Source organism: Cheilinus undulatus, linkage group 1, assembly GCF_018320785.1.
Source record: "Cheilinus undulatus linkage group 1, ASM1832078v1, whole genome shotgun sequence".
In the NCBI taxonomy this organism is placed as follows: Eukaryota; Metazoa; Chordata; class Actinopteri; order Labriformes; family Labridae; genus Cheilinus; species Cheilinus undulatus.
In genome coordinates, this window is record NC_054865.1 from 26405075 (window position 1) to 26426145 (window position 21071).

General features: G+C 38.4%; 1 protein-coding gene across 1 annotated transcript in view; it reads left to right on the forward strand.

Annotated features, from left to right (window-relative positions):
- The window catches only part of LOC121513188 (transmembrane protein 266-like), a 77673-nt gene extending 66162 nt beyond the window's left edge, over positions 1 to 11511 (forward strand). Inside the window, exons 8-11 of the mRNA XM_041792769.1 lie at positions 3619 to 3734; positions 4667 to 4862; positions 9262 to 9324; positions 10360 to 11511. Coding sequence (XP_041648703.1) covers positions 3619 to 3734; positions 4667 to 4862; positions 9262 to 9324; positions 10360 to 11000 — 1016 coding nt within the window. The 3' untranslated portion in view covers positions 11001 to 11511. The remainder of the gene's footprint in view (positions 1 to 3618; positions 3735 to 4666; positions 4863 to 9261; positions 9325 to 10359) is intronic.
- The last annotated feature ends 9560 nt before the right edge of the window (positions 11512 to 21071 follow it).

Sequence of the window (21071 nt, forward strand, 5' to 3'; positions counted from 1 at the left end):
ATGATGGTTAATTCATAAAATGTGCTTCCACTGCAAGGAGTCACATTTTCCTTTCACCCATACATCAATGCTCTGCCCTCCTCCTCCGAGTGCAACCTTTTTGTAATTCCTTGAGATTTTTGGAATTTTATTTTTTTAATTGCAGCATTTCCAGTTTGTTTCTTTCACAAATTAAAAATGCACATCAGAACTGCAAACCCCACTAATGAGGAGTAATGTACATCTTTGCAGGAACTCTTAACTCAGATCCTTATTCATGTATAACTCCAGCTTTCAAATCTGTGCCCTCATTTCATTTATACCTGACACACTTCCTGGAAAATGGGACTAAAAACAGGACAGTGTGAGTAACTGTTGATACCTGTTGTCATCACAGGGGGCAGGCAATCAGTCCCTCACACCCACCCGTGGTTATGTTTGTAAGCCAACAACATGAGATCAAACTTGGTGATAGCATGCATCCCAGTGGGAAAAGCTACATAAAAGATGCCACATTCTGTAATAAATAATTAGATTTTGTGATTTTAGGTTGAAACTACAGTGAAACTACACTGCCAGCTTTGTCTCAATACTGGGAGGAGAATGAAACAGCCTTTCTAGTACTGAGCTCAGCAGCAGTCACCACATGCTCCTTGTTCCTATTTATAGTCAGATTGGCACACACACATACACCTACACACACACATTACACATTAGAAGGGGTCAGTCCTGCATTCAAACAGGCATGAACAGCTTAATTTCAGGTTCATAACCCATCCACACAGTGTGCAATAACATAACATGTATGCTCCTGTAGAATGTATCTGTGCCAGTTTATGCTGCATAGTTATACCTCTGTGTTTGTGTGTGTGAGTGTGTGAAAGACTCTCTGACAGCTTCTGGCAGCACATGCACAACGCTGTAAATCACACCTGAACTTCACAGAGACTAAAACACGGCCCTGCTCCTCTCCCACCTCTCACCTAGAGTCAAGTGTTTCACTGCTTACACAAGCCTGCTTTGTACACCAACCTACAAAACCTCCATTTTTGTGCATTAAATGGAAAGTTCAGCAACTTATTTCAACTATTTTTAATACAGTTATAACATCAGTGTGTTAGAAACACATTTTCTTCTATAGTATTGGTTTATTTTTTGCATTGAATGGGTAACAAGATGTAATTTTAGTGTATTTTATCTGTCATACAACAACATTTGTTCTGCACTTCATGAGCTATCTGCTCCTTTAAGAAGGTTCAGAGACACTGTTAAGAGAGCAGGTACAGACATTCTCCAAGGATAAAAAAGTATTTACCCCCTTGGATGTTTTATACTTTTATTTATTTCATAAATAATCATGGTCAATGTAATTTGACTTTTTTGACAGCATTTTTTTTTTTGCAATAAACCCTCTTTAAGTAAAAGTGAAAACAGATTTCTACAAAGTAATGTCAATTAAACAAAAATATGTGAGCTAAAATAAGTGATTGCATAAATAATCACCCCCTTTAAAGTGACCTAATTCAACAAAGGTCTAGCCAACTAGTTCTCATGGTCTCAGTTACTGAAATAGGGATCACAAGTGCACTGAATGTGTCTCAAGTGATTGTAGGCTCTGTTGATTGTAGGCAACTGTTGTATGAACTCTTTAAATTTGGATTAGAGATAGCCAAAAAGCATGTGGGAGACTCCATGGAGGCTCCAGGAAAAAAAAAAAAAAACACAAGAAAAACAACTATAATGTAACCCTGCATCAAGCCATCTTCTTTTGCAGAATTTTTGCTTCTTCGTTTTTTTTCAGGAATAACTCCACCTACTGCTAAACCTGTTAACTTCTATTAATCACATGACAACAGTAGATGGAAACAAGCATACATTTTAGGGGTTTTTGCTGAATTTGTAAACTTTTATATATTTGAAACCCTGAAAAGATGATTAAAGAATGAATAAATACACAAACAGGATGCTACAGTCCTTGACAAATCACCCACCACTTTGACCCCCAGCTAGGGTAGGACTGATCATCAGCATACAGGGCATTTTCACAGAGGGACGGTGCACTTTGGGGCCAATATGATATTAGCTTTTGATGTTGAATTTCTACTTTCAGCGTAGTCCTATCTGGTTTAAAAGGGAAGGATGGGCCTCAGGAGGAAAGAAAAGAAAGCTGCAGAAAGTTAAGGTGGCGGAAAACAACAGAGTCAAACACTTTATTGGCAGATTTTTCCTCCTTCATATCAATGCTGTGCATAATTATTTGCATTCACAGTGTAAACCAATGAAACGGGAGCAATTTACTGGCAAACTGAAAGTGTGTGAAGAAACTTCATTGAATGCCTGTCATGCAGTGTAAACCGTATCCTTGCCTTCTTGCACGTGGTGAATATTCATAAACAGTCCCTCCTTTCATGTATTGGTTCCCTCTTAATCCCTGGTAGAAATGTTATCAGGGAGCTGTATGGAAAAATGTCTAGGTAAAGAATTAAGCAGTTTGCATTCACACATGCTGTTCAAACCCCCAAAGTTTTTTGGAGTTATTATGACTTTTTGTGAATGTGTCAAACCCTTAAAACATTATTTTTCAATGTTTTATCTCCAGAAACTTCAACCCAGTCTACATTTTCTACATCTGAAATAGTTTTAAAACTCATTGCTGTGTCCTGTTGGAAGTCACATCCCAATGTCAGTCATTACTCTAATATCTAAAGAAATTCTTCAGCTTTTGACTTGAGGTTGAGCAGATGTTTTATTCTCCTGTTGTCTATGCTAATGAAGCAGAATGAAATGTTGAAATTGTCCGTCTAGGCTACAAATATACATCATCTTGACAGTGGCACAAGATGCCTGAGGATCACCTTCAGCACCTTGCTTAAAGGGGACATATTATGCAAAAATAACTTTTTCAGGCTTTTCTAACAAAAATATGTGCCCCTTGGCTGTCCATAATCGCCCCAAATACCAGAAAAATCCATCCCCTTCCACCCATTCTTTCTCCACCTTTCAGAAAATGTGCTGAAACAAACCGTTCTTAGGTTTTACCTTCATGACCTCACATGGGGAGCAAGCACCTGCCCCCAGGAGCACCTGCTTGGATAGCCCAGTGGGTTACCCTGCTGACTTTGAGCTGGGAGATTAATGGTTTGAAACCCAGTCAGTTCCTTAATTTTGGATGAAAGTGTCTGCAACTTTGTAACATCAGGAGTGCCACATCCATTTCCTGAGCGGGGTGTGGTCAGGGGCGGAGTCAGACAGCTAATTACCATTTAAAGCCACAGACACAGAAACGGCTCATTCTGAGAAGGGCACAACAATATAAACATGTTTTAAAAGGGTATATGTCCCCTTTAAATCATTCAGTATAGGTTTAGGGTTACTAGTTACCAGTAATTAATGAGGTCTGCTTATGTGGTGATGGACATAATGACAAGTGGTCCACCAGCCCTGACCTCTGAGTCTGATTTGCTCTGTGTATTAACCCTCTAGTTTTTTAACCAGCTGACAAAAAAACATCTTTCTTACTAAAACACCATGCCTTCTGAAATATTTGATCATACAGACCATTCTGTTGTTGTTTACTGATTTGAAATACATAATTGTCAGCATTTTAACTATGTTTATCTCCCTTCTCTATCATGGCAGCTTATGTGCTGCAAGTAAAAGTTGAGATGGAGTTGGAGATCCAGCAGTGTGAGAAGACCAAGGCTGTGAGGGAGGAGCAGCTGGAGCGCCTCACTCAGATCTGCCAGGAACAGGCTGTGAGTATCAAAACACCTGAGATATGATTCTGTTTTCTCATATACATACACAAAAGTCATTTCAAAGATTACAGGAAAGAAATGCTTTAGAACAGGGGTTATGTTAATACCAGAGCAGCATATGTTAACACTCAATCACAACATAGAACAAACTTTTAACCACAGTTTTTCTGCCTGAGAGTTTGACTTTGTGTGATCATTTTACATCCACATTTTGACTTTAGGAGTAAGGAATTTGTAGTGACATGATAGTTACTAGTAGAAATCAGCTTTAAAGTCTTCTTGTGCCCTCATATTTGTATTTAATTCATGCTATATAATGTGAAAACAGCAAATTCATTGATATTTTAATTGCAAAATCGGTCACTAACTGCTTCTTTTATTATTTCAAAGTTTAATCTATTATAACCATCAGAACCTTCTAATAGATCTACTTTGCTAGTTGGTTCACTGCCTTTATTGTCTTTTTAAGGGCAAATAAGCTCATACAACCTTGAGCTATCCAATAACTAGTTAATCCATTTACCACCACAAGAGGGCAGCAGAACTTTACAAACAGGCTGAGTAGTTCCACACATTTGATCAGGATTCCTCAGTGCACAGACTGATGTTCTTTACCCTCAACTGACCATCTATGAGCAGGTTTACCCGAGATATGTCTAATAATAGAGAGATTTAAAAAAAAAAATCATAATTAAAAGGCGCTTATGCCTCCTAAAGTATTTATTAATAAAACAAAAAATCCTTATGCAAGGAAGACATTCCCAAAAATGTTTTCATTCATATTTTCAGATAATTCCTTTTCAGAAGGCTCAAAGATGACTACAGCCATAGTATAATGTAGGTGAAAATGGGCATTTCCTACTATTCCATTTAATTCCCAACCTTGTCTTTTCTCTCCTTTTATTCACGTATAAACAAATCATCTCTAGTTTGAGATCAGGCAGCTGAGGGCTCATCTGGCCCAACAGGACCTGGACCTCGCAGCAGAGCGTGAAGCAGCCATGCAAATCCATCACGTATGGGGCAAACAGGGGAGGAGTTTTAAAGTTGTAGAGGGCGCGACTCCAGGGGAGTCTGATGATGAGGGCAGCCAAAGGAACCCCAGGGAGCCTCATGCAACTGCAGGTACAAGAAAGGTTTCATGGTAGAGATGATATATGGAAAAAATTGTGTTTTATTTTTGAAGCTGCAATGAGAGCATTGCAGTGATTTAGGCAGTCTGTGTGGACAAAGCAGCATGTTATATATCTCTGCTGATGCATTCAAAGGAAGAGTGTCACTCATTATGAATAGCCATGGTGAAATTATGTCTTCATTATTGTGCAAATTGTTGTATCTTAAAATAAATTCACAGTCATTCTGTCACTGTGGGTTCCTGTTTGCCTAAGTGTCATAAAGAGGTCTTAGTATGTTTTATAGCCAGTTAAAAACTCTCAAGAGCTTTAAATTATCAACTTTCATGTTACTGCTTTACCCATGAAAGAAATGAGACAGAAAACAAAATTATACTCTATGAAACCAAATTGGCCTTAAAAAGTCATCAGTAATCCTAATGCTGTTGGTTGTAAATACCAAAATAACATATTTTAACAAAATGAAAATTGATGCTGATAGACAAAACCTTAAGCATTAAAATAGCAGTAAACTTGAATCCAAACAAAGCCAGGTGCAGTGTTTGCTTGAGAAAGCAGCTTGACAAACCAGGAGAGAGCTGCAGCATAAAGTATGTACATAATTGTGTGGAACAAAAAGTCTCTTACCGTGTAACATCAGGTGAACCGGATGCCAGAGCAGTGTACAGTTAATCTGGAGCAGTAGCCCTGGAGCATCTTCGAGGCCAAGCTCTTAGCCCATCCACGCTCGCACACAACACCCGTCTGACCGCAGGCGCTCTGGGATCAATGTGAGGGCAAAAAGGCTTTTAGGATCTGGTGAATCCTGCAGACAACAAGCATGTTCACTGACACTACGTCAGCTGGCATGGGCTTCATCGTACCCCAACTATCTCCTTTACCACCCCCCCTTACGGCAAGGCCAGCCTGACCGGTCTGGACCACTTGGGCTATTTCAGGTACAGAGTGCTCTGTGCTTTGGGTCTTGTTAGGAGAGAGTGGGCTTCTGTCAACATCTGTTCCCCTTCACCTGCAAACCACAATAGGGCACCGGGAAACTCCACAGCGGCCACAATATTACCCCAAGGGCATAGTGGGAAATCTGGCTCTCAGAAACAAGTGGGGCTTTTTGCAGAAACATGGTCACTGGGATGAGCACTTAAGCCATGGGGCTCAAGTCAAGTCAGGCCAACTCAAATCAAGTCAAGTTCATTTGTTGTGCTCAATATTGCACACATGCATAGTCTCACTGGGCTTTTGTCACACTCACCTGACATCAGACCCTAAAGAGCTCTTATCAAAGTAGTGGTCTTTATAAGAATGCATGACCCAGGAGATTGATGCTTTAAGTAGCAAACCATGTACATTTTGAGGACCTAGAAACAATGAGCAACTGGAGTTATCTTTCAGGTGACAAAAGAGAGTTTTACAAACAAAACACAAAGTTTGTTTGTAAAATACATTACAACAGAGAAATATAGGCATGTCTGGTTAAAAGGAATATTATAAAGTGTATGCTGTTTAAAGCTCCTGCATCTGCAAAAATCCTTGAATTTTTTCTCAAGTTCCTCCATAATTATCAAATGGAAGAAGTTTGGCACAACCAAGACTCGTCCAAGAGCCGGTTGCCTTGCCAAACTAAGCAACTGGAGGAGAAGGGCCTTAGTAAGAGAGGTGACCAAGGACCTGATGGTCAGTCTGAATGAGCTCCAGAGATCCTGAGTGGAGATTGGACAAAGTTCCAGAAGGACAACCATCACTGCAGCCCTCCACTGATCTGGACTTATGGCAGACTGGCTGGATGGAAGCTTCTCCTCAGTGCAAAACACATGAACGCCTGCTTGAGTTTTTAACACCCCCCAAAAAAAAAAAAAAAGAAAAAGCCAAACTCTGCCATAAAGACCAGATCAGTGGAGGGCTGCAGTGATGTCTGTCCTTCTGGAACTTTGCCCCATCTCCACTCAGGATCTCTGGAGCTCAGTCAGAGTGACCATTGGTTTCTTGGTCACATCTCTCATGAAGGCCCTTCTCTCTCAATTACTCAGTTTGGCCAGGCTACCAGCTCTTGGAAGATTTTTTTTTTTTCTCGACTGTGGCATCAAGCAATGAAGGGGGTCTGAATACACTCTGAATGCACTATAAAACCTTAAAGTTGCTATATATAGAATTTGTGAAACTTTATGCTGATGATATGGTTTTCTTTGCCTTTACAGATGCATCAGTATTAACTTGTATTTGTTTCACAAATCCTTTAATTTCTCAAATTGTTAACAAAAACAGTTCAACTTGTTCTAGATACCTCACTTACTGTCTGTGGGGTACAGTGATATCTCTATAAGGCTTTAAGCTAAATGCTAACTTAGCCTATTACAGACAGGTTTTATCCTTACCATGTTTCCATCTAAGCTTGTCAGCATATTAACTTTTGATAATATCAATTGAAAAATACAACCAAGGCGGACTGAAGTATCGGGTTTTTTCTAGTTGTCTAGGTAAGTTTATTACTTTTTCAAGGTAATAGTAACAAAGGACTCTTCAGAGCATAAAAAAGAAATAAAACTGAGCAAAAATAAGCAATTGCAATGAGGAATATATTTGAAAATAAGCCCCAAAAGCTCCACAAAGGTTTGAAAGCATAAAGCAAAGTATTGGCAAAGTTAAATTACAATAGTGGAACTAACTGAAAGTCAGAGGTGCCCCAAAGCTTTTAGCTACTATTTACTCTACAAAGGGGAGTGGATGGCTGCTCAAAATTTCATGATAGTTCATCTAATCATGTTGGGACATTGCAGTGAAAAAGCCAAGTTAACTCACTGAGGAAAACTCAGGGAATCCCCTGAAACAGAGGGCTTCATCTGCACAAGATTGTAATGTAGCAAATTTGAGCAAATCCATCACCTTAAAGTTTTAGTTTTTCTGTTCAAACTAAAGCAGTGAGAGGACAAACAGACAGATACTGACTGCTAAAATGGCTTAAAACCATTATGGTACGTGTATAAATCCCCTGTATAGTGCATTACATTCAGTAATAGTCTACTAGCCTGTTTCCAGTGTTTATCTGTATAAACACTGACTGATGTGGCGGCTGACTGTCCTTGCTTTCACTCATGCTTCACCAATAAAAGTGACTACTAAATTGAACTAAACTAACCCCAGTATGTCACCTCTCCTTTTCCACAGATGACAGCCTGATAACTTGACTGTCACAAAAAAAGCCTGTTATGTATGCTGGACAGCCCATTCTTTTTTTTAAGACTCATGTGTTATTAATTGTGGAGGGATTGTCTCGGTCTTGTTTTAGTGAGTGCAATGCTTCCTCTCAAGGGGTGGCTCAGAGATTAATATTTTAGACTGAAAAATAAATGAAATTACCCATCAGAGTCTGCGGCATGTCCCGGGGGACAGGGGCTAGCACTCAGGGTACTCTGAGTTCGCACTCAGCCAGCGGACAGTGAGCTCAAGACCAATCAAGCGAACAGAAGAGCCTCGCAGATCACAGCCATTCACCACGCACACTCAGGCCTGCTAGACTGGAGGGATCTGTGCCTGAACAAAGAGATCCTACTCTCACTCTCTGTCATTTCTCCCCCATTTCTCTCATCCCTGAAACCAAGCCCATCCCGTCCCTGTCCCAGTTTATTTCTAGTGCACTAGGCTGCAGCTAATGGGCAGCGTAGCACAGCCTGCTCCTGACCGCTCGCCAATAAAGCACCTGTGGCCTGGGGCAGAAGTCCTCTCCGTCAATATTATGTTGTAAACACGGGAGATATTTTACATTCAGGCCACTTTACAACGTTAACACTGAAACTGATCAAAGGACTTACACGTAAAAAGGTGTAAAAGTCAAATACAGTCACTACCATTAGAACTTTGAGTTGCTTTAGTAATAATAGAAAACCCTCTTTTAACTGGTCACCTTCTGCTATCTATAGTCCACTTTGTCTTTGTGTCATTATGCATTTATTTAGTCTTTGTATATGGTCCAAAATTTCAAAAATAAATTTGTTAAATATAGGACAACTTTTTTTTTTTTTTTTGCACAGTGACTTTAATTTGTAACTCTTCACATTAAGAAAAAAAAGAAGAGTAACTCAAAGATTGAGTATTCATAAAACAACATCATCTGCATACAAGTGTCTCTTTGGCTGTATGATTTCGATAGAAAGAGAGAGAAAACATCACATTCAAATACAAATACAGCCAGAGGTTAACCAAACAGTGGAAACAGTAATGTGGTTGTTTGGCATCCATGTTTTTGTATGAGGAATTATTTGAAGATGTGTTTAGCATTTTGACATGTATCAGATTATTATTCAGCCTTGCGTCAGATACATTTTTAGAATTAACCTAGTTGTTCTCTTACATTTTTGTCAGTTTCCCTTCATTTATTTATTTATTTATTTCAATTCTAGATCCAGTTGTGCGTGATGACATGAACAACTACATAAGCCAATACTACAGTGAAGCAAGCAGTGGTAAGTGACTTTATCATGCACCGATCCATGGACACGTACACCAACATACCTTCAACTTAATCTGCCAATCATACGCTCTTAATTGGCTACTTTATTGGACAACTGTGCTTAGTCATACACTGTAATACAGTACTGTATTACAGTAAATGGTTATTATAAAAACTGAGTTGCGCTATCTCACAAATCCAAAACAGATATTTCAGCTCTGTTTCTCTCAGTTCATAGAACACACTTTTAGTTTTAAATCAACAGTACTCAATTATTTCAAGTATTTTTTTTTATCATTGATCAGATTATTTGACAATCATCCCTTAATCCACAGAGTTTTTTCAGAATGCCTTTTAGCATTGGACATTTTTGCACCATGAGTGGATCTACTGACTCAGTTAGAGAGGTCCCATTTGTGGGAACTGTTCTCAACATGACAAGAATGATATACTGAAATCTCTGAAAAAGCCCTTTCTGGGTCAAAGTGTGCCTTTCAGTCATTTAATGTGGGACTGAAGAGTTGAAAGTTGATAAAAAAAAATGTGTTAATTTAAAACTCCAAATAGCAATTCAGTTCAGTTCTATTTTTCTGAGTTGATAGGACACATTTTTAGTCCTAAAGAAACAGTGCCCTTTTTGTCATTGTACTTAAGTTATTTGACAATCATCCCTTAATATGCAGAGTTTTCCCAAAATACCATTGGTTGTTTGACATTTTTGCACCATGAGTGAAGTTACTGACCCAGTTAGAGAAGTAGGGAGCAACCACAATACACATTAAATAGTGTACTGAACTCGATGGAAGAGGATTTCCTGGTTCAGTGTGCACCTTTTAGTTATTGTCACTTGGTGTCACCTAAGTTGGCCTGCCTTAAGCGGCAAAAATATTCAGAATTAAAGTATGCAAAAGAAATAAGGAAAAATTTATCACAGACACCCAACTACTACATTCACAAGTTTTGTGGAGTGTTGTTTGAGTCTGCAGAATGTCCTACTCTTCCTGTGTGTGACAATCTTCCCATCTGTTTTGTCCAACTTTTTCTGAAGATGCTGGAGCTTCTGGGTTAGGCACCAGGGTCATCACCACAGCAGCCATTGACGTTCACCTCCCCACTAACCCAAACCCCACCCAGTCCAATCCGATGCTTGCAATGGAGCGGGTAGGCAGCGCCGTGAGTGACGCCTCAACCAGCATATCACGGTCGAGTGGTAGCCTGACGGCCCGTCCACACAGCCTGAGCAGCCACACGCCGGGCTCATCAATGACAGACTGCACCAGCAGCACAGCTCATGACCTCAGTCTGAGCTACAGCTCCCATCGCTGCTGCCCTCCATCCTTTCCAGTCCAGGACCCCTGCAGGGACCCCAGTGTTGTGGTGCAGGAGCTCCTCTCCTCCCTCTCTGAGGACTCCTGCCTCGCTCAGAAGGGCCTGGCTGTGGACCCTGTGAACCTTAAACTTCCAAGTCCGACTGGCTCGGAAAAAGCCAGTCCTGAGCTGGAGAACAGAATAAATATCTTTAACCGCAGGAACCAGGAGGAGAGACGAGGTCGGGGGAGAGGCTGTGTGCTGCTGCAGACTAAACCACTGATCCACCTGCAGGGCAGCAGCACTGAGCCCTCACTGGAGGAGAAGTACCGGCTCCTGGGACCAGCTGACACACCTCTCGGGCACATGCCTGATACATAAGCTACATTCACACAGAAACTAAAGTATATTTTTTACTGCCATCCTGTTTGGCTTTTATCTGAACCCTTGTGGCAGGTTACCCTCTTTAGAGGGATAATAGCATAAGATTTACAAGTTGGATTTTTCCCTACGCTTTGTAAATCCAATCTTAGCCAATCCAGAACAAGCTTGAGCCTTTAGCTTCCAGCTAACACTGATGCTCCTTAACTTGACACGCTCAGAAGTCAATAGTAGGAATGATAAAGGATAAAGGACTCCTAGGCCTTTTGCCATACTGTCCAACTTCCCCTGTTCCTTCTCGATGGATTTTTGAATCACAGATGCCCTGACAGAGCACAACAAAGACTAAAATGTCCCTGTTAGAGGGGGTCTTATGTGTTTTTGGGCACATTCTTCAGGAATTTTCACTTTGAATAGGTCCTAAAAGCACTGAACTTTATATGAATTAAAACCAGCAAAGGTGGGGCCATTCAAGCCTTTATTCATCAAAAACTTTTCAACAGTGTTGCACACCAAGACACTGTTTCTGCTTTTGGAGATGTAAGCAGTTATAGAGATTTTTCTAATCCATTCTCTTCTTACTTTTGTTTTTTGTTTTGTTTTTTTCATTTGTATGATCAACTTTAAACACAAATCTTGCTGTTCTTTGTTCCAACAGCCACAGGGTACATGCTACTGGCGTAATTCTACAAACAGACTTTTTTCCCCTTTCTTTTAGATTTGCTTTTCTGTCAGCTATTTGTTTGATTTGAATATCATCAGAATTTATTGAATAGCATTTTTTTTTTGTTTGTTTTAGTTGTTTTAAAATGACTAGGGTATGTTTGTGTGGCTGAAATGAAGGTAAGTAAGTGGATTCCTCAGTGAAATGAGACAGTAGTGCTTGTAGCTTGAACCTTTAAAAGAGATGTGCCCTAAATGGCGAGCAAATCCTTTGCACTTTAATGTTTACAGACACTTTTGTAAACTTGATATGGAGGAAACTATTGCCAAATGCAGGTGTTGTCATTTGAATGAAAATAGCAAAATAAAAGTTAGTATTTCCTTAACTGCTGTCGGTTTACTGACTCTGCTGTTCTTGGATTCAAAAATGCAAAAGACACTACAGTAAGGTGGCATAAAGATAAAATATGATATATGCTCCAGTCACATATAGACCCCCCCTCCTCCAGCTTACATACTGCACTGTACAACATTATTTCACCAGCATTACACCCCTATATGCATACTGGAAACCCTAAATAATTGAAGGTTATTAACATTGGAAGACCTGTCAAAACAAGTGCTAATTGGTCAAGTCACTGTGAGTGTGTCATGAGAGGAATCAACGCCCCTAATTACCTCTCATATCATTAATTCAGAAGATAAACTGCTGTACCGTTTTGTTGCTTGTCAAGTGTTTATAAGTATCCAGAGAAGGTTTTAATTGTTAATAACTATTACACCCTTAATTCAGCTATCAATCCAGGTTTTAAATGTTTGGACAACCAAGTTAAAATAACGAGTTCATTTAACTGGTTTTGTACTTATTTTACATTACATTTATAAAGTACCCAGTTCTGCACCATCACAGATACTGATGGTTTGTTTCTGATAATATTAACAGCATTAGTTTAAACAGTGAGTTCATGATAAAGAAAAAAGACAACCAAGAGTGATATGCAGGGAATAAAATATTTGGCCAATCTGGGAATGAGTTCCTTAACAATAGATTTCTTCATCGATGTGTAGACACGTATCTTTATAGCAAATCATTTACACTAAAATTCAAAAGTATGTTAAATAAAAGGTAAATATTTCAGTCTTGTGATATGGTTATGCAGTCTTTGGTAGGCTCTTTGGTGAGCTGCCCTTTAACATGTTTCCATGTTAAAGGGACTGCTATGAAAATATGATTTAAGTGACACTGATCATATGTGCATCATAGTTTTCATTGTCATGAGTTTAAACTGAAGTTATTGACCAACAGATTACTGAAGACCTCTTGTGTGAAGAAGCTGCATTCAAAGTTATGTTTATAGATTCAAAATAAAGGCCAGAAATCAGGACTCAGCCAAAAGACAGCTAAGGACACTATAATCTATAGTGTTAAAACTAGGATAAGTGTTGTATTTATAGTTTATTAACAAATCTGATCATTCTACTTAAATGGCTTTTTATGCTAACAATCAGCTAAAAAGTTACAGAAAAATGCAAACATTTGAAGGTACATGCTTTTTTTAAAATCATCATATTTTGTGTGACAAAACAGAGAATTAATCTAAAATGCAACAGAACATTTAAATAAATCTGAAGCATTGTTATCATTTTGGAGGCTGACTTGTACAAGTTTCTGTTTAATATTAAAAACATCATATTAGTGTTAACTAATAAATCCTTCTACAAAGTTTTGGTTCTTTCAGCCTCAAAATACATTGATTTAAGATAAAAGTTAAAAATAAACAGACTCACACCAAATACAAATTAAAACAGCAAATGAAATGAAATGTCAAAAAATTTCTTGATCTGTATTTTTTTTAAAGTTACCTAAGCAGCTGCCTATGTTTTATTTTATGCCAAATTGAAATAGTATCTGCATTCTTTCAGCCGTTATCCATCACATCAATGTAGTTTACAAAAACAGCAGCAGAGCCTATCGCATGCCATGGACTGAGTAAATAAATAATGATGTGCTTGGCTCCTGACACACACAAAGGAATCCTGTTGAATATAGGTGCCAGAGCGTGGTTCAGTCTTGATCTGTCACGGCTGTCTTGGTCTTCATTAATGTCTCTGGTGGACGTGAGGTGCCTCTATTTTGAACTCTTTCCAGCTCATCAAGCCATGTAAAGAAATGAGCCTGAAAAACACTTTTTCTGTGCAATAAAGCGATCTGTTGAGGAGTAAAGTTTGCTTAAACTAAAAATGAAGACGTTTTTGTGAGTTGAGACTGACAGAAAAGTGTGCCCACATGGACCATGGTTAAATGAAGCCACAGTGTCTATACGGATCATAGTGGGACGGTCTGAGTTAAGTGTGTAACTTTGACAGGCGGGGGCTCGGAGCAGACCTGAAGAAGTAAATTGCTTTTGGGACCTCTGTGACTCACCCAGAGAACCAGCCGCTGTCACACTCACAGGAAGCTAAGTGAATTAACAGTGACCATTAGACACTTAATAATTAAACTGGTTTAATAATGGCACACAGGAAGTCACTTTAACAGCATTAACTTTACATGATCATTGTTTTCTATCTCATTAACTGAGAGAATGTGGACCAGTGATACATTAATGTTTGAGGTTGAGAACCAAGAAGGATAACCAGCCAGTAACCAAGGACAATAACCAAGATAAGAGACAGTCTTTCAGTATACCATAAGACCTCAGATAAAAAGATTTTTAGAAAAGAATGACATCAACTGACTCTTTAATATAGTATTTTCTTATAAAATGAATCAATCTTCAAAAAATATCACCCTACACTGCAGTTAACAAAAACATCACAAGCATTAACATGTGAAATACAAAAATAATTTGAACTCCCTGATTGTACTTATTTGAAGCTCAGTCAGACAGTTATTTAACTGTTTGACATTTGAACATTTTAAATAACTTTGAATTCTTACATTTCTTTTAAATTTTAGTAAAATGCATTCAGTTTCTATGGTGATGGGTCATATAAGGATAGTAGGTTCATGTCTTTATGTCTGCCTGAATCAAGGTTATAATAGTTTTGGATTTTTCATTAGTTTTTATTTTTATTTCGTTTTCACTTTCTGTGTTTGATTTCAGTTTAGTTTTAATTAGTTTTTACTGCTGGTTTGTTAGTTTAGTTTTTATTTTACAAAAATGCTTCGTTTTAGTTTTGTTTTTTTATTAGTTTCAGTGTAAGCTTTAGTTTTTTCAGATAGATGTCGGGGCTGAGTGCGCATCCTACATTCTTAAAAAACATATTCAATCAGGCTACTGTTCACTTATCATTTTATTTACTTAAAGATAATGTTTGAATACAACTCCAGACATAAAACTACCACTGTGTGAAGTCTTAACCAATCAGATCAGGCAATTTTATTCTCCCCAGACTTGTGTGTAGGTGCCAGTCAGTCTGGTTGTGTCAAAGACTAAAACTAAGGATAATTTCTCTCCATTTTTATTTTATTTTAGTTAGTTTTATAAATGCACTATACAGTTTTAGTTAGTTTTTGTTTTTTTGGTAAAGCTTAGTTTTGATTTTGTTTCAGTTAACAAAAATGATTTTTGAATTTTAGTTTTAGTTATTTAGTTAGTTTTAGTTAACTATAACAACCTTGGCCTGAATCAAAATGAGTAAATTTTAATTTTAAAATTACTTTAGGAATTAAATAAGCTGTTTCTGAATGCCAAAAACATGTTTCTTTGAAACATTTCAGCCAGCATACTCCAAGGGCAATAAAGTGGATTATATGCACTTAAAAGGAAGACAGCAGGCCAATAGTGGATTTACAGCTTAAAATGTATTTAATGTATTTTGATATGCATTTTTATCATTCAGTTTTGTTTCTATTTTTGTTGCCATTTAAAAACCTAAAGCACATCATTTCAGCTGAATTGTCAATGATAATTCAACTCAAATAGTGCTCAGTTAAACACGTTTTTCCTAATCTTATTTAATTCTCACAGGTTCTGCGTTAAATTTACACTTTTTACACTTGAAAGTGTGGTTTTTAATCTCTTATAATGTTGTTTATTTTTTTCAAAGATCTTTTGGGCATTTTGTTCTTTAATTTATAGAGGAAAGTGGATAGAGTTAGAAACAGGGATAAGAGAGTGACATGTGTACGCCCCCTGCATACATGGGGTGCACCTTAGCCATCAGGCCATGTGAGCCGCCACAGTGTTATTTTAATACACTTTTTTTCAGTTTACCTTTAACACAAAATTGTGTCATCTCCTTTCACTTAGTGTGTAAATTTGAAGTGTTTACCATTTTTATTGCTGGCGCTTTCCATATTTAAGTTTGCTGTCTTTTGTTTTAAAACTATTATGACATGGATAGTCCTTTAGCATAGACAATGCTAAGAGATGAACGCAAAGCCAAGTAATGTTCTTTGGCCAGGAACAGCATACCACCCTTAACGTTAGTCGAACCATTTCTAAAGGTGGAAAGAAACTGACTCAGTGGATAACTTCACTCATGATGTAAAAGTGTCTCGCATCAAAAACAACAATGTACCAGAAACTTGAGCAAGATAATCCAATCAGTGATCACTGCGCAACAAGGAACATCCAAACGCAGATAAACACAATGCAACACACATGAAACACATGCAAATACATCTAAAACAAGACTTAACACTCTGCTTAAGGGCATGATGGGAAAACTCTGTCCAAATATTCCCTCAGAAAATGGCAGTGGGCATATTTTCTACATAAGGTCCTGACCTGACAAATATTACAATTTCATCTTTTTTTTTTTTTTTTTTTTTTTTGCTTTTTATCTTTAAGATCAGTGAACAGAAACAACTGTTTGCCATAATAACACAAAAGGGAGTCAATATATCAGCAGTGTTTGTACTTCTTCAAACATACTTATCATAAACATGTGAACACTGCTGCTGCTTCTCAGACTAAAATCTGATCATACACACATCATACACTCACAGATCAAGTAGCCTAGACATCCTATAAGTTCCTCCTTATGTTGGCTGTCATAATCAAAATAAAGGCCATGCAGTTGGAAGAACTAGTGTGATCTCTGATGTTTTCAACTTTATGTTGAAGAGGCCTTCCAGAATCTCACGGAAGTGCTTTTGTTTGTGAGCATTGTTTCTTTTAGAGTGCGAGGAAGAGATTTTGAACGCTGCCATATGGCCCAGAACAGCTGGTTATATGTTAAAAAGGGTCAATCTCATTGAGAACAAATAGATGTGGGGAACACGGCTGCATTACTGCTGCGGTCTGACAGATTCAGAACACGTCTCACACAGGACGCTCTTTCAAGATGCTCTGAAGCAGAGAGAAAAATACAAATAAATTATACATCAGGCTTTAAAAAGCTTCTCAGGTTCTCCTTTTCAAACATATTTCTTAAGTGCACACGATCCAGAGGTTCGCCTGCTGGAAGGAACCCACTCAGGAGACTGTTGTCATGGCTACTGATGACTTTATTTCTCTCTCTCTCTCTCTCTCTCTCTCTCTCTCTCTTTTTTTTTTTTTTTTTTTTGCATTTACATAAAATTTCTCTCTCTCTCTCTCTCTCTCTCTCTCTCTCTCTGTGTCTTCTCCTTAGATGCTTGTTCTGGTACTTTGGATAAAAGTGGGTCAACAGCAGAAAAATGGAGAAGTGGAAACAAAGCCCACTGAGTGACCGAGCTCAATCACTTCAGTCCTCTAGAGATTTAATATTAATTATTTACTTTGTTTTTACTAAATGCAAATTGCATTTCTTATGTGATAACTGTACAATAACTGTTCTGTGGACAAAATAAAGTACAATAACAGATTGAGTTTGATTTGCATAATTTGAAATCTCTTAAGGCTTTTTCTATTTTAGTGTAAAAAAAAATGACATAAAGTCAGCTAACTTCCCTCGTTGCTCATGCATGTGTCATAAACTATCAGACAAAGGTTTAAGCTAGTTCATCATCTGATAAACATGAGGACAGCGCTGTGATCATCCTCTGGGACAGGAAACACTACATCACTCTGCGCTCAGAGGAACTGAAAGTAATAATCTACACAACATCAAAATTAATTCAGAAATCCAACATGCTAGTGTGGATTTATGCATGACTTGTTACTTGCCAAATTAGAGAGCATTTTTGAGTAAAAAGCTGGACTCTTCAGGGAAATGACTGTTTTACAGTTTGTTCAACCTAACTCTAGATATACGCCTAATCCCTTGCTTCTGCAAACAATGCATAAACATCCTGACCAGTCGTTTAATGTATTTTAAAGATGTAGCTATGGAGACGTGAGTACAAATTGAGTGAGACATAAAATATTTAATGTTTCATAGTGAATAGGTAAAGTTTTTCCTGCTGGATTCAGTCTCTGGCTCATCGGAGTTGTTCATGGTCCATGTCACATATTTTTAAAGACAATATTTTTCAGTCAAGTCTTGTAATAAAGCAGTTAAACACATAGCATGATAATTGTATGATGTTTAAAATCAAACCTGTGGATCATTCTCTGTTCTCTATCCACAGTTGTGAACTGTATAACAGTAAAGGCATAGCAGCCATGTATAACAGGCTCAGTAGGCAGAGTTGGACGTCACTCATCGGCAGGTTGTGGGTTTGATCCCCAGTTCCTACATTCACATGTCGATGTATCCTTGGGCAAGATACTTAACCTTTATCCAGTGGTTCCCAATGTGGGCTGTGGCCCCCCCAGGGGGCAGGCAGCAGCAAGGCCAGGCTAAGCAGCACCAGCTGATGACTTCAGCTCTATAAAAGTGAATTTTACTGAAGTCGCCCCAGATTCAATGATATTATTGCAGTTCTAGTCCAAGACATTTACAGCCTTTTGGATTGGAGTGGAAAAGGGGTGGTAGTAGCTAGGCATGAGAGCCTTTGCCACACTTTCTTTTTGATTCGTCCTACCTCTGTGAGGATGCTACAAAAGGCTTTTGCATCTACAATACAAAAATCAAATCATAGCTGGACACTGACAATTAACTGAGAGTGGCAGTCTCACAGCTGCACCTGAGGTGCAAGAAGATCTGCAGCACCAAATAAGCCCACAGTAGTCAATAAAATTATTGGAGGACTGGGTGTATAAATCTTAAAGATGCTCATTAAGTGTTTATTTTCAGGGACTTGATCATCTTCAGAGTCAGATTTTTAGAACTCCTAATTTTTAGGTTTTATGTTACGGTTAATTATTTAAAAAAAAAAAGGAATTTCTTTGCAAAAATTGAGAATAATGGTGTGTTTGTTGTACATTTACAGGTTTTTACATGTGGATATGTACGGTGAAGTACATATCCACATGTCAGATACAGACAGAGCAATGTGCAGGGCTGTCCTGAGTGGTCAGCAAAAAATGGGCCACCAAAAAATGTTAGTTTGAATGCACACGCTATTGGAAACTTTTGAAGCATTTTATTTCATACCCAGAAAGCCTCTGTGTTTTTGTCACTATTTCATCAAAAACTGGATAAGTTCAGTTTAGAGCAGACTTTAAGGTGCAGCTGCTAACTTCTAAAATTGTAAATGGCATTGCAGCACCATTCCTGTCTGATTTAGTGAATCTGTGTGTACTCGTCTATATGTATAGAGATAGATAGAGATATAGATAATAGAGTGCATTTCATACAAAGTAAGCCTAATTTGCTTCACAATGATGGTAAAACCGTAGGAAACAATCATAAAATGTATTTCTGCAAGAGAACTCAAACAATAAAACATTAATCCAGTGGACATTGGATGCACCACATAGATTACATTACAACATTAAAGCAAAATAAATAACATAAAAGATATCAAAAAACAAAGTTGGACACACAATAAAGTACACAGGTGGTATAACAGATTCTCTCGTGCCACCATTGAAACAGACATTAGTCGTTGTGTGTCCAGCAGTCTTCAGCATAGTCTGACTGTGCAGCTAAATCACAATCAGTGTCCCGGCCGGAGCTCAGGGTGTCTGCCAGCGCGTGCTGGGGCCCTGCAACATTTCCATCTGGTGTCTGGGGAGTCGCACATCAATTGCTCTCAGCTAAATGCACTCACATATGAATATTTCAGTACAATTTAATGTTTCAGCTACAGCCCCAGAGGAGCAGAGCATCAATTTGTGAACACAGTTCTCCTGGAGTTAAAAGCCAGGCCGGATAATACAGTATGAAAGGGCCTGTCAATCTACAAGGCCTTTATTTTTTTCACTTGAGAGAAAGAAAAAAAAAAGAAAGGCCCTCTCTGCCGTGAGTCTCCAGCGAACTGCTTCTCAAAGTTTCCTCTGGAAGGAAGCCGACTGAGGCAGCAGCGAGCAGGTTTTGGTTCACCACAGTCACTGGTCGATTTGCCAAGCTCGGTCAGTTTTCCCAGAGCTCTGCTTGTCTGCCATTTGGTCTCCACATGCTCACACACACACAGCTGGTGGAGGGAGTGGGTCAGGGAGTCGTGCACCTGCTGTCCTGTTAATAAAATACCCCAAAGTGATGCTGAAACCTCTTCCTTCACACAGCAGAGCTCCCCTCAGGTGTGAGAACACGAGTGCCGAACAAAACAGGCAGATTGTGGCACAATCACACAGCTGGTCAGTACGCACGACACAGTGCAGCAAATCGCAAAGACTACAACACAGGGGACAATGCATTATGGGTAAAGCTCCAGCTTACTACAACAAATTTTTAAAAAGCTTTAAACATATCATCAGGCCTAAAGCAACATGTTCAGATTGCATATTTTGTTGAACAACTCACTGTCCTAATCTGAAATACCTTTAGCATAAGACAAAAAAGCCATTTATTCTCAATCCTGATGTAACCAGAGACTGGTTTGACTGGTCTTCAACTAAAGATGCACTCAACACTTTTTAAATGGTCAACAATATTTCAAACAAAAGAGGCAAGTTGATGTTCAGTCGGATCAAAACTCTGTTTATCAGATAGATTTTTTCATCCATAACTTAACCAGCAAGCTGGCAGATTTTTTTTAAATATTCAGAAATTTACAGAATGACTGCTCATAATACTACATGTTAAACACCACAGAAAGCTCTGATTCTCAGGATTCTGATAATAACCATCCAAGGTAAAACACTACAGCAGCTACGATAAATGCATGAAATGTGAATAATGAAAGTGGCACATCTCACATCATAAGTAGTCCCGTACTTTCCTGATCATAATATTCCATCAAAAACAGTCCTGTTGCATCAGAAAGTCCCAACAACCTAAATCCAGTCAGATTTTAGTCAAAAACAGGAAAACATCCATAAAGATTAATGACGATTTTTTTTTATTATTTTTAAATGTGTTGTTGTTGTTCTCAACAGTCCACTTTCTTTCCTGTAATAATATCATTTTTTCCAGGAAATTATTGGTGATGTTATATAGAAAAATGTCTACCAACCTCGATCGTCTGGTCTTTTCCTCCTGAAACAGCAG